Source organism: Mauremys mutica, chromosome 2, assembly GCF_020497125.1.
Source record: "Mauremys mutica isolate MM-2020 ecotype Southern chromosome 2, ASM2049712v1, whole genome shotgun sequence".
In the NCBI taxonomy this organism is placed as follows: Eukaryota; Metazoa; Chordata; order Testudines; family Geoemydidae; genus Mauremys; species Mauremys mutica.
Genome location: NC_059073.1, coordinates 142,178,006 through 142,201,378, shown reverse-complemented (window position 1 = coordinate 142,201,378; position 23,373 = coordinate 142,178,006). Strand labels below are relative to the sequence as shown.

Genomic DNA, 23,373 nt, shown 5'->3' with positions numbered 1-23,373 from the left:
GACCGCTGCGAGTTGGTCTCTTGAGGTTCCACCAGCTCTCAGTGATTTCAGCTGAGCTCTCAGTGCGGGAACCTCGCTGCTAGTGCAGTCTGGGCTGTCTCTTACACAAAAACACTGTACCCACAGGAACACTGTCCCCACAACAGGACTAAGCACTTAGACCTGATTGTCAGTGATTTCAACTGCAGTGGTCACTTAACAGAACAAAAGACTATCTATTGGAGCCTAATCAGCTCTGTCTTTAAACAGTGGAGAGGGACAGGTCCCCACCCTCTCTCTTGATGCCTTCAAATCATCACAGGCTAAGCACAGTTCTACTGCCCTTTACTCATACAATAAGAACAACATTTCATCCCTTTTCCCCCCCACATTCAAGTGGTTTGTAACCCAACCCCAGCCAAAATCTATCACTTGGACAACACAGCTCTGTTTGCTGGATACCTAGGTAGATTACGTGTGAATGTAAATATAATCTGGCCCTGAAGCCTTAGCCCCCAGCTCATCACTAGCTGTTAGGGAGAGCTCATTTAGGCCATGGCTACACTTGCAAATTTGCAGTGCTGCAGCAGGGTGTGAAAACACACCCTCTCCAGCGCTGCAAATTGCGGCGCTGCAAAGCGCCAGTGTGGTCAAAGCCCCAGCGCTGGGAGCGCGGCTCCCAGCGCCGTACGTTATTCCCCACAGGGAGGTGGAGTACGGACAGCGCTGGGAGAGCTCTCTCCCAGCGCTGGCGCTTTGACTACACTTAGCGCTTCAAAGCGCTGCCGTGGCAGCGCTGCCGCGGCAGCGCTTTGAAGTGCAAGTGTAGCCATAGCCTTAGACTTTGCTTACAAATCAGCATTTGAAATTATTAGGTTAGCCAACATCACCGAAATGAATGCACTGACATCATAAAAAACAGCTGTATAAGGAAGCAAGGAAGCTAGTCTATGTTCATACTTTTCAAATCTATTATACTTTTTCAGATACACATATTTTATCATACACTATATAAGCTTTTAAAGTCTGTATTAATGTTTCAGTTTAAATTCAGATTTCCAAACAGTCACTAAATTGGTATGTAACTAGCTCACAAAACTAGGAGGGGTGTTGGGAAAATTCAGGGGGGGTGTACACCCCCCCTGGGGGGGTGTAGGGAAATCACTGGGACGGGGGCTGTTGACCCTAGAGTGTCACCACCTCCAAGAGGAGGTTAGTTTGGTTTTTGGCTTAGTGCTGGTGGCCTGTGATATACAGAAGGTCAGACTAGAAGATCTGGTGGTCACATCTGGCCTTAAACTCTATAATTCTATGAATTCTCTGTCTGCTTCCTATTGCTGAAGCCGACACATGGGAAACCCAGGCAACTGAACAACTCTAGAGGAGAAATGTAGCCAAGCAGAGAAATGGCCTGTTTCCAAGGAGGCCCAACCCATGAACCTCTGAATGAGAATGGCTGCCTTTTTAGGACTTCAGGCAAGCTAGGAAAATCCATCTCCTATTTCCCCATCATCTTCATGCTCTGCTTTCTTTAGTGAAGAGGAGAAATACCACAGAGAACCAAAACTCAGAGCAGTGGAGTATATCTGCCAACAAAGGAAGGACACAACAAGCAGCAGGAAAAAAAGCAGAATGGGGCCCCTCTTTGTTTCAGGAAGCCGTGTGTTTCAATGGTTAGGCCAGGGGACTGGGATCCTGGATTCTACTCACAGCTCTGCCACTGACTCACTGTGTGACCGCTCACTGCCTCAGTTTCCCCCATGTGTAAAATGGGAATACCAGCACTTGCTGTACTTACAACTTCTCACAGGAATGAGTAATTCTTGTAATGGATGGGAGACTAAAGGTGGGCAAAATGTTTTGATGTTTGAAATTTCAGTTACTTTGTTTCTGGGGATTCAGAGGGAAGGAAAAATCAGGAAAAATGTTCATGATTCCTTCCCCCACATACACACACACCTTTTTTTTTTAAACCATATCAGATGAGAAAGTACCAGATACTTCCAACGTGGTAATATTAGAATCAGATTTGTCCTCCAGCTAAAGCAGAGACAGCTTAAAAAAGCAATACAATAGCGATGACCTGTCACTTAGAGTATGATAGACAGGTTCCCCCAGCCACCGCACACATGCATACACGTCCACACACATACAGCCAAAATTAATACTCACAGAATCTATGATCCCCTGCAGGGCTTCAAAGCCGTCATTCACTGGGAAGACATGATCCTTGCTGTCAGCGATTCGAGCCAGCTGACAGAACAGCAAAAAATAGAAAAGCCAACAATGGTATAAATTAGCCAGCCATCAGCAAATTAAAAGGAGTTCTTCAAATGCATCCACTTGCAAATAAAAATCAATACTCAATGGAGTGTGAATTGCTAGTACGCTGTAATTCTTTGGAAATTAGCTAACAGTAATACCATGGGCCTGGTTTATTTTAAGGGACCTGTGCTGGGAGTCAGAGAAGGTTTCCTGAAGTTGGCAGGTGAGAAGCAGAGGCCACATGCCCACGGGTGAATGATCACAGAGCCAGCAGCAATAGGAAAGTGGGTAGGTAGCAGGAGGCGGTGGGTCTGTGTGAGAAGCGGGGGAAACAAAGCACAGGTGGCAGATGAGCATTTTGTGGTCCCCTTTGGCTGGAGCGAGACAGACCAGGAATGCCACACTGGAGGAGGTGAAAGACAAGTTTATTCGCCTTTGGTGTGCTAGGGGTTAAGGAGAATGGTGAGCCCGGCTCAGGAATAAGGAGCTCTCCATGAAGCAGCTGGAGCAGAATCAAGTTTTATTGCTGCGACGGTGACATTTGTTTTAATAATTCTCTCAAATAGCAGAAGTAACATTGCCCAACTGCCTGGGGCTCAGCCTCCCCTGTGGCATTGCAAATTGGAGGCAGAGAACTAGCCTCACCCTTATCTCTAAGCCCTGCAAGCCTTTCCCCCCCGGTATCCCTGTCGATCAGTTCTATGTATAATCAGAATTAAAATAAACATTTATAGACAACTCTTAAAACAAACACGCACACCCTCCAGGTTTGTGCCCATAGGGAACATCCCAGGCTATTGGCTACCCTCTACTATGAAGCAAGGTAATTAAGTTGCTTAGGGATCATAAACCAAGATATAGCAGTTACAGTCAATGGGTGGATTTATAGCTTCCTGAATTCATTCTCTATGGTCTTTCTGGCGGAAGCTTCTGGGGCTTCGAACAACAGTGGGGCTTTATCACTGAACTCGAGTTAACCTCTCCAATGCCTTGATGACTTCAGGCTGTGCCCGTCTCGATGGCCGGTGCTTTCTCCTCCCTCTGCATAAGGCTTGTCTATATTGGAGATTTTTGCACCCATGGTAAATGCACCAGTGCAAACCTCTAATATAGATGTGCTTCACCAGTGTAAAAAAGTGTCATGTACCACTGCAGGTCTACCCTGGTTACAAACCAGGGAAAGCTGCGAGCTGTCTGCACGAGGGGTCTGCCGTGGGGCAGTTACCATGGAACAACTGCACTGTAAGCAAGACCGTAGAGAGGGAATCTAATTTCTCACCACCTCCACAAATACTCTTATTTTCTTGCTTCATCTTACATTAGGGATGGGATCTGAACCACAACCCTGCCCCCAAACACAACCACAACCACATTTTGAAGTTCGGATCCCAATCTTCATTGCAGACCAGGCCCATTTCTGGATCTTGCTGGCTGTTTGTAGAGCTGTGCAATACTCAGTGATTTTGGTTCATAGGAGTTAGTAGAAAGCTTTTCTTTGTGTTTCCTTTGGGCAGGGGTGACATGGGGTTTATGCTGCCTTGAGGGGAACCTCATTTGAGGTTCAAATGAAATGCCGAAGACTCAGACTTGAAACCAGTAATAACCAGCGAGTTTTTCCTTGCCTACATCAAAACAATGAAACCCCCACTTGTCCCACATGAACTCAATCCTGGCCCCACATTCATTGGAAACCATCAGGCTCTTCACTGTACCTTCCAACAAGCTTAGCCCGGGTCTGTAGCTAAATCCACGATGAGATGAGTTTGATAAGTTTCTCTTTCTTCATTAACGAGACTCATTTTTATTATTCAGGGGAGAAAGAGCACTGGGTATTTTGGGCTGGGGACTATGGCAAGTCCTAAAGGAAGCAGAACTCTAGAAAGATTTATAATAATTAGGGGGAGTCTAATTATTGTGAACTGACAGCATATAGTCCACCTTTGCCAGAATTCCAAACAAAAATGGAAAGAATGACTCATTTACCTGTGTTTCATTGAAATCTTTCACCCCAACACAGTACACGGTGGCTCCCAAGTCACGAGATCGATTAGCCTGGAACCAGAATGCAAATCTTTTAAATAAACAGGTACATGTTACAGCTGCAGATTTCGGCACATTTGTAATTGTATTGTTAATATCTCCGTCCTGCTGTCATTCTGTGAGTGGAACTCTCCTCAAATTCAAGGACTAGGGGCATGATAAGGGATAAAATTAAAAGTCTTCTCTCAGATCTGGATAGCAGATCTTGACTCTAACATTCTGCTCTCCTGCAGATGCAGAGGTTTGTCTATTCCTATAGTAGCTACTTGCATGGTAAACAAAAACATTTATCCATTCTTTTACCCAACAAATCCAATTTCTAGCCATTCCAACTTAACAACATTTGCCCATTGAAAGTGTGCAGTATAAAACAAATGAAACAGATTCAGCCCTCAAAGTTTATATAATTGCTAAGGCCAGTGGAAGCCCTGAAAAAAATGGTATGTATTGCTCCTGGGATCCATGATAACCATGGTATCTCCTCATACTTAGTGTAGGAGGCATTTCAGTACAATAGCTATTGCAGAGCTATAGCACTTAGTTATTTACAATATCATTAAAAGGGGAGGTGGAGAATTTGCACAAAAAATCTTCTCTTTTCAATTTTCTTTTTAAACCATTTACTTATAAGTATTTTGGTATTCAAAGTCCATTAGGAAAACTTCTCTTGCAAGGTCTTGTTACTGAATTGGTGACTTTCAGGGCCAGCTCTTCAAAAGAGCACAGGGCCAGATTTTCAAGTATGGAGCACCAAAAATTGGGGTCAAATTTTCCAAAAGAGCCCAGCAGCTCCCACCGTGACACTTACAGACATATTTTCAGAAGCGATCAACACTCAAAGTGCTTTTTAAAAACTTGAGCAGAAATCTTGTGGTCTGAAAGCCTTGCAGAAATCTTGCTTCTATTAGTTAGTATTTATCCCTACAAACACATGCATCCTTAGCATACATATCTTGTTTTGGTAGAAATGACAGAAACTCTGGTAGTGCTGTCCCAAGAGCATGGACCATAAGGGTATGTCTACACTGCAATCACAGGGTGCATGTAGGTATATCCAGGCTAGCTTTAATCTAGCTAGTTCAGATACCATTAGCAGATAAGCTATAGCATCACAGACTTCGACGCGAGCTGTACAAGCCCACCCAGAACCCTGGGTAATTACTCGTATAGTAAGCTCATACTGCTACAGCTTCTCCTCTCCAGTACAAACGCTAGTTAGATTAAACCCCTGTGATTGCATTATAGCCAGGCCTTGAATCTCTTACCTCTCGCTCAGCGTAAAAGAAGAGGTCTTCGTGGAGTTCACCATCCGTGAGTGCAATGATGACACTAGCAGTTCTGTAGCCTACATAAATTAAACAAAAAATCTTTCACAAAAAGAGCCCATAGGACTAAATCGGTGCACCAAAAACCTAGCCAGTGAGCCGGTAATGGGATGATAAGGTCAGAAGTGATATATTCCAAACTTTATATCTTTCACCTCTCTTTAACAGCCTACATTAACAGGCCCCAAGTTTCAATGGAAATTTTTGACCACTTTTAATAAAGCACCTGTCTACTGCGCCAGCCCTCCAGGATTGGTCTGGAGTCTCCCAGAATTGGCATCGATCTCCTGGTGACTATTGAAAATGATCTGGAAGATTTTAGTAGGATATTTTAAGAAAATGACATTATATCATGTTGGGGGGGAAAAATCTCCCAGAATAGCTTCAATCAGAGTTGGCAACCCTCCTACTGTATCTATCAGACTTCTGGGCATTTATATTGTGATCCTCCAAAAGATGTCTGAATCACTCTAAACTGAGAGCCTAGTAAACAAATATTTTAATATTTCAAACAGATTTGACTGATTGCACAGCAGCCATTTACAAATTTCTTGAAAACATTTCCAGTTATTTCCTGCCTTTATGCATGCTATCTATCCATTCTCTAAACCCACAGAGATTTTCAGTTTATTGTTAGGTCTTCCAAGGCTGAATTGGAATCTAATGAGACTTTGGTAGGAAAATTATTAAAAAGCTTAATTCCTCTTCATCCTTTCAACCATATATACTGACAATGGAGTTGTAACAAGAAGACTGTAATCTTCTTTTATAATATTGATTGTAGCCCAGGCTTGTATGGGCTTCTTTCTGTGTAAATTTACAGCAGCACTGAATGGAATTAATTTGGGTTTCTGGCAACAGACACTTGGTATAAATCCAAAACAGCTGTGCAGTCATGCATTACACGTGAACATTGATACTTCACTTTAGTAAACGCTAAATATAATTTGAAGGTTGTTTCTGAAAAAGTGAAAATCTGGCTAATTAATTTTAAATGTCCTAAGTCATCAGGAGGATTTTCATGCAGTTATGAACAGATGGGCATTTGTCTGTGCTGATGAAGAGGAAAAAAAACAACTTTTGCTGGAACGGGCTGGTTTGGGTCCATTTGCTTTTGCAGACAGGCACAAACTTTCCTTCTGTTTCTGTGACCAGACTATCACACAGCCTGTGCCAGGGTTCCTGACCTTGGGGAGTTATAAATATGGAAGGAGGAGCCTGTACTCATGGGACACTGAATGTCCTTGTAGAAATGAATGAGGGTGTTAGCGGGTAAGACTCTGAATTTCAAAGGCACCTACAGGAAATCAAATACTCAACTCCTGCTGAAAGTCAATGGGATTTGGGCACCTATCTCGCTTAGTCTCCTTTGAAAATCCCAGCCTAGACTAATAAAAAGGTTCTCTCACACAACCATGCAACAACAAAAGAGCAATGACTTGATGAAAAGCAATGGAAAGCACAATGAGTACAAAGAAAACAGAATGCCAGGCCTCGTGAAAATACATAGGCCGATATTTGCAGAATTGTGTGTCTGATTCTCCACTGGTTTGCACATTGCATCATCACATGTGTACCTCTGCACTGTGAGTGTGTGTGTGTGTGTGTGAGAGAGAAAAACATTACCAAACTGGAATGGTATAGTTTCATATATAGATATTATATATATATGGAGAGGGGGGAATTAATGGGGCTGAGCTTCCCAGACAGAGTCTGAGACTGGCACGGTGAAGTTTTGTTGTTATGCAATGCCATATGGAACCAGACACTGAATCAAGCACTTTAAGCACTGAGGGATCACTAAACATCACAACACCAATCTGCCTCTTTACACAACTGGCCCTCAGTCCTCAATATGAAATGTATTCAAAGTCCTTTATTGCTCTTCAGGGGAAACTGCATTGAATAACATTGAATTTCTGCAAAAAGCAACAGTCACACCCTTGTCCTGTAGTAAGTTTACGCTCCAGGACTGAAGTCAACCACACAGACAAAAAGCGAGGGGAGCAGGGAAAACACACTCTTACCTTGCACATTTTCATAGTAAATCTGTTCACTTGCCTGAAATTAAAGCCAAACAGCAGCATTAGCAATAACTGAATAACACTTAGTGATTGCTCCTAACTGACCTGCTAACAACTTGGAAGTGGCAGCAAAGATACCATATTTGGAGACTGCATTTTATCACAGGCAACATTCATTCTGAAATTAATGTCCCCTTTATATTCTGTAACCCCATGCAAAAAACTTAGGCTGCACAATTTTGTTTTCAATTTTACATTTCCCTCTGCTTAGGCTCAGTTCCAAGAGCCAGGGGTTCACACTGCATGTATCCTGACACTGTTTTGTACCCATGTTCCCTTTGCCAACCCGTGAGATGGACATTATAGCATACCTCATCATTTACTTAGTGTGTCACGGTCAAATTTATCCCAGGAGCGTCACCATTGACTGTAATGAATTTGGGAGCCCCAGCCTAATGCCTGGGCTAATTTTAATGTGCTCTTAATATTATTATGTCTATTGCTGTAGCACATAAAAGCCACAGTCATGGACCCTGGCCCCATTGTGCTAGGTACTGTACACATAAAGAACAAAAAGACGGTCCCTGCCTCCAAAGAGCTAACAGTCTAGGATAAGACAAGAGGTGGAGGGAGACACACAGACAGACAGGGAGTACAAGGATACCGTGTGCACCCTACACTCTAATTCAGCTCATCCAAATGGGGTGAGCTAGCAGGAGTTGTGTTAAACTTATCTCATGTGGAAATTCCTCTGAGTGCATCTTATGCTTTACACATGAACAAGCAGATTTTGCAAGACAGTGGTCAAACACTTCTGTGTGTATCGGAGATTGGAATTAAGAGATGGGTCTGCATCTGGGCTTTGAACTCCTCTTTGAAGCTGGGATTCTGGTTGCTGAATTTGGATCTGGCTTTTGATTTTGAGCACCCCTTCAAGGTTTGGGGGTGTTTGGGTCTGGGAGTTTTGTTCAGGCTCATCTCTGGCTAGAACCAAATCTTGGCTAGCTCTCCTTGCAGCCTGGAATGCACTGTAATTTTCCCATGTGCTGGATTACAGGAATGCAATTCATCTTCATTGGGGGGCATAATCGCTTCCAAAAGCCTCTAAAATGTTTAGTGAAGGTGGGAGACAGGGATAAAGAAATCCTGTGTGGTTTGCATGCAAATGTTTGAGCTAATAAAGTCTGCAGCAGGGCAAGGCAAGAGGGAGAGAGACTACAAGGTGGGGTGGCTTAACCACCCCATGGAACAGGCTGTGAGGCCAGCCCTCAAACCTAGCCGACTACCTGCAGGATCCAGTCAAGGCCAAGGTCATCCACACAAAGGCCCTTGCTGGCTTCAGGGTCTCCTGCAGCTTGCCCCCCTGTTAGCAGCATAGCTCCAAATGCAGCTGCATGGACAAGGTGCAGCTGTCCTGTGCCCTCGATCGCTCTCCTGAAGAGGGAACGCCCAACACTGAAGGCAGGGGCACAGGAAGATTCTATAGCCTGAGGAGATAATATTCCAGCCTAAAGTCTGCAGGGTGAATGATGTACACCCCTCCCCACATAAACCAGTTCCTCAATATTCCTGCCTTCAGGATCCCATCCATTAAGACATGGATAATACCACTTACCTCCCCGGGGGTGTTCTATGGCTTCATGGATTAATTTGTGTTTGCAAAGCACTCTGAGCCCCCCATGCCGAAAGACATTGTAGAGACTTTAAGATTTGTTTATTCACCCTTTCAAATCCTTCATGCATGTAAGTGTCGCCTCCCGGCAGAACTTTCTGCAGCTCTTCTAGGCCTTGACGTATCTGATCCCTGAAATATTAAGACAGACGCTCCCTTAGTTCTCACAGACTTTAGACTTTAAGGTCAGAAGGGACCATTATGATCTTCTAGTCTGACCTCCTGCACAACGCAGGCCACAGAATCTCACCCACCCACTCCTGTAACAAACCCCTGACCTACTGAAGTCCTCAACTTGTGGTTTAAAGACTTCAAGGTGCAGAGAATTCTGTTAGCAACTGTCAGGTTGGTCAGGATCTGACGTGTGGGCAGATGGGTGAAAGGCAATGGCTATACTACGACAGCCTTTGTCAGCAAACTTGTGTCTCTCAGGGGTGTGAATATTCCACCCCCCTGAGGGACATACGTTACACTGACATAAGTGCCGGTGTGCACAGTGCTATGTTGGTGGGAGAGCTTCTCCTGCTGACACAGCTTATGCTGCTTGTGGGGGTGGGTTTTTTTTTAATGCCAATGGGAGAACTCTCGTGTAGTGCGTTGTGCGTGTATCATAGAATCATAGACTATTAGGTTTGGAAGGGACCTCAGGAGGTATCTAGTCCAACCCCCTGCTCAAAGCAGGACCAATCCCCAGGCAGATTTTTGCCCCAGATCCCTAAATGGTCCCTTCAAGGATTGAGCTCACAACCCTGGGTTTAGCAGGCCAATGCTCAAATCACTGAGCTATCCCTCCCCCCTCCACAATTTTTTTTTTAAATCAGGTGGCTTTACTGGCACACGCCAGCCTTACAACTAGCAGGGTACACTCTTAGCCCAAAAATAGCCACTAAAAATCTAAAAAAAAAAATATTGACATAGTCCAGTGAGCTCAGGTCCTGCAGTGGATTGCAGCACCCACCCACTGAAGTCAACAGAGCTTCCGGAGCATGTATCCCACTTCCAACAAGGCACTTAAGGTCTGAATGTTCAAAAGAACCGAAGGGAGCTGAATTTGGGCATCTAAATCCCTGCCTTAAAGGCAGGTATTTGAGAAAGAAAATTGCTACGTTCGGGAATGCTCCTAGTTCCCTCCTCTTGGCCATCTATCTGTGCTACGTAAATAACGAAGAAACGTTTTATTCCATTGGCTACATAATGGCAGGTCAGGCAGTGAAGTACAAACTTCGGCCACAGTCTTGGTAACCTAAGAATTTTATTTTTAAGTGTTAACAGGGGAACACTTGACCGCCTCTCTCTCTAGGGGTGTGAAAACTAGATCAGAGTCGATTTTCATTGCTAGTCTCACAGCCTGGAGAAAGCATCACGACAGAAACATCTCCTGTGATATTCTGGCATATGTATTTCTCCACACTCATACTCCCTTTACAGCCCCAGTATATCTTGTGGCGAGACAAGTGGAGCTGCTGACTTACATCTGGCTGTATATGATCATCCGGCAGGCTCCAGTATATTTGGATACAATGCCTTCCGCTCCCAGCCAAACCCAACTTCAGGATTAATGAGCTAATGGAAAAGGCTTTAAGATTCAGGGTGTCCCATTTAATCTTTTGGAAACCCAGACATAGTGACTGATCAATCAGAAGCTAAGCAGCGTGGGGTGGGGGGACAGACATGTTTCACTGAGTTGCAGACACCAACATGTAAGAGCTGAGTACAGTTTAGATGTTTTTATAAAGCCCAGATGAAGTCTTTGTGGTATGCGGGGGATCTCTGAATGAACTAATGCTATCTTCATGGGAACTAGATTAAATCAATTTGTATGCAGGACCAGACTAACTCTGCAGGCCTGAATGCCAGAGATTTTTAGCCACATGGCTCTAAATCTCTTTTGCTGTATGGGTCCAGGATTCTTCCAGGAATTCAAGAACCAAAAAGGATTTGGGGATAAAATTTCCATGCTTCCATCTATCTGTACCATTTGAGTCTTCAAATTTGGGCAGCAATTCTCTGAGAAATGAGCTCACTTCTGAAAATTATGGGGTTACTTCTCCCCAGCTGGAAATACAGGCTTTTTCATGAGTTTTAGGATATAGTGAATCACCCAAATAGGATATAGTGAGGCTCTGAATTTCAAAAAAACAGACTCTCAGGATACTTTGACCCTTCTACTGGTAGATCTTAAAGGAACAAAATATAGAAAAATGAAAAACAAGAATTGAAAAAGTGATCTGTCCTAAATACACTAAAAATTCATAAGACGCAAAGAACGCCCATGCTGGGTCTGATCAAAAGTCCATCTAGCCGAGTATCCTGTCTTCTGACAGTGGCCAATGTCAGGTGCTTCAGAGGTAATTAACAGAACAGGTAATCACCAAGTGATCCATCCTCTGTCACCCATTCCCAGCTTCTGGCAAATCAGTTTGGCTTTTGATAAATTGGGCCAAATTCATCTCCATTTATTTCAAAGGAGTTAATTCAAGGATGAGCTTGTCTTAACGTTGATGGGCACTTTCAAAATAGGATAGGATGAGATGGAAATTCCAGGACATCAGATCTTATTTTATCTGAACTGGATTCCCCATCCTTTAACAAACAAATTTTCCCAAAGTAAAATTTTCAGAATGATTCAACTTCTTACAAGCACTAGGTATTCATATGTTTTCATTTAAAAAGGTTCCTTTTTTCGGTGGTAACATCCTCTGGTTAATAAACCCCAGATAATCAAAGCTTCTTTGATTTGTAATATACATGGCACTGCCTGGCCCCGATTCTGCAATTGGATCTACACGGCTAATCTATGCAGAGCACCAGCAGGGTGGTGAGGGGAATCTGCCCTTGTGGAACGGATTGCAGGACTGGGGGCTGAATGAGTCATTGTCACCTGTGACACTAAAGGCAAAGTTGGATGGGGGATGGAGTGGGGGGAGATTTTCTCAATACAAATTAATAACAAAGCCCAGGGTTACTATGCCAACCAAAACATTTTCCGCATTAATATCGATCAGCAACTTTTCAGTTTGGAATTATGATTTTTAAATTCACATGCTAAGGTTCCTCCCACCTGGCATTTTCTCTGGGCTCATGGTCCTTGTTAACAGCTCAGTCCTATAAGAGGCCGAGAGCCTCCCAAGAGTGTCGGTCACCTCCAGATGCCCTTGGACACTGGTGAAGCTGAGCATGTGCTTTAGAGATGTCCTGAATCAGAGCATCAGCACTTCACAAACGGGGCCTCATTCACTTTTTCTGCTGGGGATCTCACATACACTGGCAGCATCCCTTTTCCAAACGGGCTCATCCAAACTACCACCCAAAGATGCTTTTTTACAAATCCAAGTAAAAGAAAAGGCCATTGCTAATTACAGCCTTTGCACACAGCTATACACCAGGAAGGCTGATGATACACGCCAATAGACCCACATTTTACCTATCAGTCCTCCAATCGAAACAGAAGACTTACACCTGCCAGCATGCTAGATTTTAGCTAGTGCCACACTACTGTCCTGCCTGAAATCAACATAATTTCTACGTCTGTTGGGTAAGTTTATACATTCCCATATGGAAACAAAGGTTTCACATACATAAGTAGCAGGTCTTCTTATGTATGTGACATGCAGCCTTGCAAAAGTGTCCTTGCCCATTCAATAGGGGGGTAGGTTTTCGTCTGATAATCGAGTTAAATAAAATTAATTTTCTCATTGTCCTCTATTGTTATGGTAAATGGCGGAGGAGTAGATTTCATGCCCCAACTGGCCAGTTTTAATAGCATTTTTTAGACTGGTATGCATGTAGACTATACTATAGGAAAGTGGCCAGTTTCCTATTAGTTCCTAAACAGGAGCTATGCTGGTATGTAATCTCAGAGAAGTCCAATATGTAAAACATATGCTATTCACACAGTATTCGCATGTGTTACACATTTTTTCTTCCACGTGGCAATTAAGTTAACAGAGGAAACGGTAGTGATTAAAGGGGCCTGATCCAATTTACACTGGGAATCAATGAAAAGACTCCCATCGCTTTTCTAAGAGGGAACAATGAGAATACTTTCCAAAAGTGTTATGCTTATAAACTGGCCCGGTCAAAAAACACCCAACCCACCTAAATCATCTGCTTGCCTGTGTTATGGCTCCTTAGTCCTTTCAAAGGCTTCCCATTAATCTTAATATTAATCACAAATGCCTCTCAGTAATTATACAGATCAGTCAAGTCCAACCCCTCACCCACTTCAAGGCACTTTCCATAATAGTACAGGGACCCCAAACAAAGTGTTTGGAAAAAGGTGAACTGGAGATCAGAAAAATAGGGTTTGGGAAAGCGCTGGGCTTCTCTGCACTGGTGGTGAAAGCAACCCCGCTCCTCCCCTTCCAGCATGGAGAAAAGGGAAGGAAATCAAAGGACAGGCCTATGATGGGGGAACAACGTCTTGCTCTAATTTCTCCCTTTCTTCCCCTTTCAATACGCTCAAAGTCAAGCAACCAGCATGTGCACTTCAGACAGATCAGAACTGGCACATATTCAGCTGTCCAAATCTGGCACACAGGTGCTTCCTCTGCTATTAGGCAGTTATGAAACCTGCTGTCAGGGTGCTTTGGTTTATGGCAGGGGGAGATAGGTTATTTGAGGGGGGGTGGGTTTCCTTTTTTTGAATGGTGAAGGAACCACCTACAAATGTTTCTCAGGAGATTGACTGTAGTTCCCACACTTTGCACAAACAGAGACACTCTTGTTCTGTCCATTTGCTCTCTCGCCCCTAGAGAAGAGGTGAGTAAACTCCATGAATGGTCCTAAAAGGTGAGAATAAGATCTTGAAGCAGAGGGTTATTCTCTGAAGGTGAGATTTTCAAAGCTGCTTGAAGGGATCTGGATTAACTACAATGGAAACTGGGCATCCAGATCCCTTAGATAGCTTTGAAAAATCTCAGCCCAAGTCTTTAGAGTTTACCCTTCCACAGGCTAGATCCCACTCCTACCCTGCATGCCTAGTTCTACTCAGAATCCTCTAGAGAAAGCAAGACCCCAATAGAATTCCTGTTGGTGTTCTTGCAGTTACCCACAAAAAGAAGATCCTTTTCAAAACAATTGCTCCAAACTTGATCTTTCTGACGTTCAAATTCAACTGCTCTATTGGTATACCGGCTCACTTTATTAATGTAGGGTTATTAAAAATCAGGTACGAGTGCGACAAGTTTTCACAATGCTTTACAAAACTGGAGTGAGACCTCTTTTCTGCTCTGAAGAATATGCACACTCAGATAGATGGGGAAAGCAGGGACAAGACAAGATGTAACACACTTGTGAAGCATCCCCCCTCTAGTAACTGAATATTCTCTAGAAGAGAATAGCCTACTACTGCTGCCAGCTAATGGAGTTGCTCCTTTTTGCTCAAGTGGCAGAGGTCTGTGCTGTGGTGCTCAGTGTCCCAGGTGCTGAGAATCCATGGTAGGGATCATTACAAAGGCATGGGAGAACAGTTCAGGTAAAGGAAGGCGTAGGAGGATAGTCAATGAGGCAACCCAAGTACTGAATTATCCTAGAAGAAGTAGATTTAAGGAGGGGAACTTCACCTAGATTGCCAAGTAGAGGGGAAACAGTTTCAAGAGCCAGTGGTAACATAACTGATGGTATAAAGCTGGGAGTAGGAGCAAGAGAGGAACAACATGGTAGGAATTGGGAACAAGATGGGGAATAGGGGGAAATTAAAGTAGAAGGGTAGATTATGGGGAGACAATACAAGACTGCAGAAGAGGACAAAAGAGCATGAATTTGATGCAAGAAGAGAAAGGAAAGGATTCACTGGGACTCAATGGCGGGGGAAGGTGGGGGAAATTACTGGCTTCCTCTTCCTTCCCAGTCACCCATCTCCATGGCGCATTTAGCCCTTTGCCTCTATACTGAAACACTAAACAAAAGCCAGGTTTTGTGACACAAAGGCGAACCACTGGACAGAAAATGAATGGGGGGGCGGGGAGGATGGAAGAAATTTCCACAGAAAATTTCAAATATTTGTCAAAACAAACAACTTCTTTGGGTTTCAGCTGAAAATTTTGGGTTTTTCAATTTTCTTTTCTAATGGAAAGAATGAAAAATTTTCAAGGAAAGCAGACACTCTCTGGGGGGAAAAAACAATTTTCCACCAAAAAACGATGTTGATTAAATTTTCGACTGGCTCTTCCTTTAAGAGCCTAACATGCATATCAGATGTTAAGTACAGCCAAGTGATTTAAAATTATTGAGTTATTTGATATGAAGCCAGAATGCACTAGCCAGAAAAAGGGAGAAAGTGCAAAAGGAAGGACATTGCTTTGTGCTATTGCCCCAAATTCTTCTTACCTGTCTTCAGTTAACCTCATTAGAGTTGAGCCTCTAGTTGAGAAAACAATGAATGACATCCTCAGCTGGGGGCTGGAGATGGAGAATAGACAGAAATGAGAGTGAATGATTTGCAATCCATTTCTCCATTCATTCACCTAGTCAGTATTTCTCCTCTCTCTTGCTTTACCCTTCCGGCTCCTCACAATGACACTTCCTTGTACCACTGCTGCCCTCCAACCCTTTCTCTGTCTTGTCTTCTTGTAAGATCTTTAGGGCAGGGACTCTCTCTCACTAGATGTATGTACAGCACCTAGCACAATGGGGGTGCGATCTTGATTGGGACCTGTGACTGCTACCATAATAATAATGTAATCATAAGAAGATGGAGGCCTAAATAGAGCCATCTGGAATCAGCAGATGGGAGCCTTATGAAGTCTCATTCCTCCTTGCAAAACCATGGAAATTCCTAAGCAGTTCCCTCTAGAAGTGAATGCCATTCCTGTTTGCATAATTTCCACAAGGAGGTTATGCCTCAGAAGCAAGTTTGTACACTTCAGTGTCCCCTTACCACTATGTGGAGGTGCAAGGAGACTAGCCTGTGTCTTTTCACTTCTCACGTTGGACTCACGACCCACAGGCTCGCCCCACAGCTACTGGAACATTCAAGGGGTTTGGAAAGACATTGCTCCTGATTGCTTCCTGCAGAGGCAAACTCCACTCCCCTTCTTCCACCGCATGGCAGCTGAGAGCCTTAGAGGTATCTTTACCCTCCCCATGGTACTTCCACAGGATGGTATAATCTGACCCATAGAAATTAGAGATAGAAGTGATTTATTTGTTCATTTTCAGGGGCTCAGTGCATTTGCACCAATTGCTGCTCACCTCTGGAGTACTAACATTGAAATTAACGGGGCATCTTGCATAAAAAAAATGAACAGGACTCAATCCCTTAAAAAGACCTAGGGTCTGACTGTCGGTTGGTATGAATCAGCATACATCCTTATGCACCACATGGGACCTGACCCTGAGTTCGCAGCTCACATCACCCAGTTGGATTTATCTGCAAAACCAGCATTTCTTACCTTATGAACTTGTGGGCAAGATGTTCTACGAAAAAATAGATTTCATTCCAGTGGTGCAGGACGCTTCCTGATCTGGGAAAACAATCATTGCAGGAAATATTAGTTTAATTTCATATAGTTAGGCCACTGCTTTATTATTTCCCAGCCTAATGTATTGTTATACATCTGTTCATCTCATCATTTCTTTTACAACTAAAACTACACCTAAACTTCTACAACTAAAACTCCTTTCTGTGTTTCCTTAAAGTGGGGTTAGGGAGTGGGGGGTGGAAATCGCATCATATCTCAGACACAACTTTGAAACGCGAAGCATATAATTTATACTTCAGTTGAGCATTTGAGGCTGCTTCTTGACAAGAATATATGGCAGCTCCGTTAGACCTTTAACTTGGCAGTAATCAAATAACCCAGGGTTAGCGCTGATCTATGTCATTGTCAAGTATTTTGGGTGGATTCCATTGGCTTACTCACCGTGTCATTGTGCCTAGCTATCAGCTTGAGTGCATTTAGGGAACATAATGCATTTGGAAGGAAGGAAAGATTCCTAAATCTAAACCACTGTTTCCATTGTGCTGGTGACAATGAGAGGTAAAATATCTTAGACCTATAATTCAGCCATAACTGGTGTATTCTCTAGCACTGCGGTAAAAGAGACTGTGACACGCTGCTGGAATACTCAGCGCTGTGGGCCACAGAGTTACCTATCCACCTCAGCAAGAGTGAGTTTTGCTGGAGATTAGACTCTCTGTGAGCTCCCTGCCACAACAGTCTGTCTTCTTCACCAGAAGACTCCTCAAGGCTCTCCTGGCATAAACCTTACCAAGCAGGTGGCAATCAGTGAATGCCAGCACCCGAGCTCCTCAGAGTTTTGTTTTTTTTGCAATGCACAGCCCCTGCCACTGTACAATGACAGAAGATAAGTGCTCTGTTAAAGAGCCTGTACATCACAGCTTATTAATTTAACAGGGTAAATATACCCTTCCCTTCAAGCACAGCAAGGAATTAGTTTACAGTAAAAGTAAATCAAGTTTATTAACAAAAGAGCATGGATTAAGTGATACCAAGTAAAAGAGATAAAGGTAGAGATGGCTGCAAACAAATAAAAATGAAAACATGCATCCAAAAGTCTAAAACTCAAGCTAGCAAGATACAGTTTTCTTTCTCACACAGTCTCCTTTCCAGCTTTTTTACTGGCCTGGACCCACCACAGAGATCAAATCACTTGGTTTCTTTGTCTCCTAAGATGAAGGATAAAGATGGAGTCTCTCTTTGCTCCTTATAGTCCCAAAGAGATTGCCTTTTTCTTACAAGTCAAGGCGGCCTCCTGGGGATTCAGTCTTTTGTCTCTCTCTGGGGTACAGGAAACATGTTAATTCTCTGTCTCTCGAGTTCAGGAGCAGGATAACCCCCAGTGGTTTAGTTCGATAGCTTTGGTTACAGCTAACATGTAAACTTAGGTAAAGCCACATTCATTTATCTAGGACAGACCTGTTTATCACCTTTACCTACACTAGACTGTCTTGTCTTAAATATGTCCTACTAACATCATACAGAGGGAATTCACAACTTCACATATAATATTAATATATGCATTTTACAGTGATATTAATAACCAGTATGCTATTAGCTTTCATATGATACCTGACAGGGCCTATTTCATCAAGATATTATTGCAGTAGTGGGTAGGGTGCGAATATAGGGGTGCCTAGGGTCACACCGATTGGGCCTTAATCCTGCTCCCAGTGAGTTCACGGGGAGATTTGTCATTGATTTTTATTGGATTGGGACTGAGCCAGGATTTTTCCTTTTTACATTGATAAACAGCAAAACAGCAAGGTTAACTAGACAATCTGTGCAGCAAGTCTGCTTATCAGTCTATGCATAGATTTGTGCAATCCTTACTAACACTGGTGAGCACTGACACCAGTACTCTCATTGAGTTTACTTTGTTTCAGTCCACTCGCTTGGGTTTTTCTTTATTCTGCCGTTACAGAGTCTTACAACTGAAAGAGAAACAATATTCCTCTTAAAGGCTGAGTTGAATATCATCCAAGAGACTAGAAATGTGGAGGTTTGGGGCTGGGCGTGGATAAGCTTTTGAAAAAAAAAGGTAAAAGTATCTAACATTTCTCTGTTATGTCTCCTCTCTGGGAAACCAGACTGAGAGCCATAAATGAAATCATCACAACATGCAGAAGCTGGTGCATACAAGTCCGGCCTGGCTGTTAATGACGTGACATCACTTCCCTGACTAAGTGCAATGCAAAGCCAAGCCACAGTGTATGGATTATTCATAGATTTGTTTCATTTTTGTTCACAGCAACTCAGTAAAAACCTGATTTACTTTCTTGTTCTGAGACCCCCGAACCATAGTTCTGCTACATGGCTTTGTGCGTTCTTCATTTTAGTCAATGACACTGCAGCGCTTTCAGGCTTGCAAGTAAATTCATAGTTTCAGATGAAAATTGATCACGGGCCCTATTTCTGCTCTCAATTAAATCAGTGGGAGTTTTCCCATTGACTTCCATGAGATCAGAATTTGGACCCTAATAATAATACCTAGTTCCAATACAGTACTTTTCATCGGTAAATCTCAAAACACTTTACAAAAACGGGGGGGGGGGGGTCATTTACAGATGGGGAAACTGAGGCACAGAGAGTCAAAGTGACTTGACCAAGGTCACACAACAGGCCAGTGGCAGAGCCAGGAATTGAATCCAGTTTTCCCAAGTCCCAGTTCAGTGCTCTTTCCACTAGGCAACACTCCCTCTCTCTACCAGAATCATCACCTACTGATCATTGTTGCATTGTATTCCTATGTTCCTATTAGAAGCCTCTGAACTAAGCTGGTTTTCACGATTTTTTTTCTTAAACACAGTGAGGCAGCTGCAAATGAGAAACAGCCACAGAGCCCATATGGTATGTAGGTCGTTATATAAAACAGTGCCATTTTCCATGGCTGAGAGAAATCCTGGGGTTGGTTTTTCTTTTAATTTTTTTTAAAGCACAGCATTAGCCAGAACTGAGTTTAAAACCCAGTTGCTTGAGTCAGTTGTATGCCAGTTGCCAGCAAACTACATTCTCTGTTTAAATGTTTGCCTTTGTGATTGTTGTTCCACTGGACTTGGTTTTAAGTGGTTTTGGAAAAGGCAGTTTTCTCAGTTACGCGCTGCTTTTTAATTCTCCACATAAGCTGCAGTTTCAATTTCACCCTCCCCCCAATTCTTTGGAACAAGAATCCAAACATCTAAAATTACAGCTCTTCTTTTTCCATGAAACCTTCCCACACATACATTCACACAGAGGGGAAGAGCAGCACAAGGTCCAAGACCGGCAGAGATTTCACATGGGGGTTTAGCAGAGCTTCTTATCCTTCTCTCTATGATGATATTTATAAAAACATCTCACTAGCCCCCTGCAAAAAGGGCCAGATTCTCATCTCAGGTAGGGAGGCGTTAATCCAGAGTCAATCCATTGTCTTCAGCAGAGTTACACCACTGTGAGGTCAGAACTGGTTCCCCAAAATTAAATCTTTTGCATATAACTGACTGTATGCCATTGCCTCCAGTACAGGGCTTCTCAATGTGGAGGGGTTGCCCCATGCCCTACTGGGGTAACAAACACATATTAGGGAGTCTAATTACTGCTAAAAGGGAGAGGGGTCCCTTCTAGATGGGAAAGGGGTGCTCCATGTATGCGTGTGGTGTCACTATATGGAAAATATTGAGAATGCTCATTTTACTCCATGACAAGCACACATTATCCTTCCTATTATACAGTCATTTCTACTTTCAAAAAGCCTTCACCAAGCTCCAAGTAACTAATTGTCATGACATCTCTTGTCTGATAGGTTAGGATTGTTAGACCCATTTTTACAGAGGTGGGAAAGACATAGAGAATCAGGGTTGGAAGTGACCTCAGAGGTCATCTAGTCCAACCCCCTGCTCAAGGAAGGACCAATCCCCAAATAGATTTTTACCCCAGTTCCTTAAAGGGCCCCCTCAGGGATTGAACTCACAACCCTGGGTTTAGCAGGCCAATGCTCAAACCACCATGCTATCCCTCTCACTTCTTGGACGTTAAGTTACTTGCTTAAGGCCTGACAGAGAGAGAGAGAGAGCGCGCAGGTATCCAAACTGGTACTGGAGACCAGTAGTTGCTGGTTTCCCAACCTGTTCTCAGACATTTGACTTATCAAAAAGTCCTTTATCTAATGTTAGTAACAGATTTCTTACCCTCTCTCTGGGCCCTCATTAACTTACACACACAAAGCCAGTTCGTTACACCATGCTAGCAAAATCCAATCAAGAACTATTATACTGTGCATGCATTGAAGAGCTTGTTGATGCTGAATTCATAGTCCCAGACACTAGTACCAAATACTGTAGTTCCACCTTCCCGTATATTGTCCAGTAACGTGGTTTCTGGGACTGTGGGTTGCCCACATGACCCAGTGGAACTGTTTGCTATTGGTATGCTCTCTTCAGCCGGGCAAATTGGCATCACAGCTGTGTCTACAGATGCAACAGCAGCAGGCTCACTAGTGATGAGATTTTCAGTTCTCCTCCCTGTACATGTTGTAATGTTGATTGGTTCTCATTTCTGAGCTGTGGTTAGAGCCAGGGACTCAGAGGCCGGTGTCCCAAGTTCTAGTCCAGGTGCTCACAACTGAGGTCAGATTGTCAAGGGAGCTCAGTTCCCATCCAAGAAACTAAAGAAAGGTCCGATCTTCCAAAAGCATCCCTCATTGTGGCACTTGCTGACAGATTGACAACAGAGCTCAGCACCCAAATGTACATGCCAAGGGCTGAGCACTTTTGAAAACCCTGGCTACTTATTTTGGCGCTTAAATGGCACCTGAGCTCATATGAAAATCTAACCCCTTAAGTTCTCCATGCCTCCGTTTAAAATGCAGATGGTGATGATCACAGGGGCATTGCAAACCTAAATTCATTAAAACACATAATGCACAGCAGTATCTGCAGATGAAAGGCACTGTGCATATGCCAAGTATTATTTTATAATGACAATGAAGCCTCTTTGACTATTCACTTCTCAAGTTATGTCTACACTGCAATTAAAACCCTGCAGCTGGCCCATGCCAGCTGACTCAGGTTCGCAGAGCTTGGGCTAGGGGCTGTTTAATTGCAGTGTAGACATTCTGGCTCAGGCTGGATCCCGGGCTATAAGACGCTGTGAGGTGGGAGGATCCCAGAGCTCAGGTTGAAGCAGATAAACATCCCCATGACCCCAGCCAGCTGGTACGGATCAGCTGTGTGTGTCTAATTGCAAAGTAGACATACCCTCAGTTATTCAGCCACCCCTGCTTTCTGCTCTTCCTCTTCTCAGAGCATCTTCAACCTGACATTTAACCACGGCAAGTCCAACCCTAACAGCTGCATCAGACATGGTTTTATTGGGAGCTGTTTACTTGGCACTGTTTGTCGCTTGCTCTTTATCCTCAAAAAAAACCCCAAAGGCAGCAAAATCTGGAATTCAAAGACTCTCCTTTAGACAAAAGGTCAAATCCTTCAATCCCTGCTTACGACCTCATCTTTTGCACACTGAAGGCGATACGAGTTTTGCCATTGACTTCAATGGAAGGAGTACCGAGCCCCCTTATTATTATTCATACTCTGCAGGGGTGGAGGAATCTCATTGAGATCAACGGAAGCTTTGCCTGAATAAATACCCTTATGTCTCCGAAAGGACCCCTCGAATCTAATAAAAGAACACATGAATATCCAGAGCAGTGAGTGGTTTTGGTTTTTGCATCACAAACACACGTCAAACCAGGACGGGGTTCACAAGATCTGGGTCCCATTTAGCTGATCCCCCCAGACTTCCAAGAAGTTCAGATATTTGGTTCCAGTTTAGCTCATATCAAATAGAGACAAGTGTGGTTTTGCTCTTGCAAGTTCAAAACCTGGTGCAGTTTGGATCCATGTCTCAATTTAACCAGGGATCAGTCATTAAAAAAAATAACAAACCCCAAACCCAACAACTGTTATAATCAACCATAATAGCACAAAATGCTATAGTCATGTTACTAGCAGTTTTTTGCACCATTGCTGCAAAATGATATAATTATATTTTAATTACCAGTCAATAAGTTGTCTGAATGGGATAAGCATTTCTATAAAGCCTAACTGTTTAAAACAAAACATCTGAATTTTGTTATGTTTATAACTGTAGATCTAGCAAGAGGAACAAAATGATCAACCAGTCAAGATGATGCAACCTTACGCCTTGTACAGTGTTTGTGCACAGCAGCTAAGAAATATCATAATGAGGGTGCCAGGAACTCTCTTTACTGCAGAAAAAATGCATACTTGGAGTAGACTTAAACCATTAAGTAGGTAAATTCCACTATCAACGACATTAGCATTTGGTAAATCCAAATGAGGCTAGAAGACTTACACTGGTATAAATGAGAACCAGATCTGGCTCGGAGTTTCTACAATTGCACGGTAATGCCTTGATTCAGGAAAGCAATTAAGCATATTCTTTAGTCCCATTGACTTTAATATTTAAAAGTATGCTCAAAGTTAAACATGTGCTAGAATGCTTTCCTGAACTGGGGCCAAATTATTATTCATGCGCTTTACATCAATGTCACCCCGCCACACACAGTGTCCAATTCCAATCACACTTGTTTACACTTCCAATGACAC

The 23,373-nt window shown here is 43.2% G+C and overlaps 1 protein-coding gene across 4 annotated transcripts in view; it reads right to left on the bottom strand.

Annotated features, from left to right (window-relative positions):
• The window catches only part of ANTXR1 (ANTXR cell adhesion molecule 1), a 199,109-nt gene that overhangs the window by 162,071 nt on the left and 13,665 nt on the right, over nucleotides 1–23,373 (bottom strand). For all 4 annotated transcript variants that reach the window (XM_045006867.1, XM_045006869.1, XM_045006868.1 and 1 more), the window contains exons 2-8: nucleotides 16,700–16,771; nucleotides 15,636–15,707; nucleotides 9,356–9,437; nucleotides 7,637–7,670; nucleotides 5,550–5,629; nucleotides 4,228–4,296; nucleotides 2,152–2,232 (exon numbers count right to left, since the gene is read on the bottom strand). In XM_045006867.1, coding sequence (XP_044862802.1) covers nucleotides 2,152–2,232; nucleotides 4,228–4,296; nucleotides 5,550–5,629; nucleotides 7,637–7,670; nucleotides 9,356–9,437; nucleotides 15,636–15,694 — 405 coding nt within the window. In that variant the 5' untranslated portion in view covers nucleotides 15,695–15,707; nucleotides 16,700–16,771. The remainder of the gene's footprint in view (nucleotides 1–2,151; nucleotides 2,233–4,227; nucleotides 4,297–5,549; nucleotides 5,630–7,636; nucleotides 7,671–9,355; nucleotides 9,438–15,635; nucleotides 15,708–16,699; nucleotides 16,772–23,373) is intronic.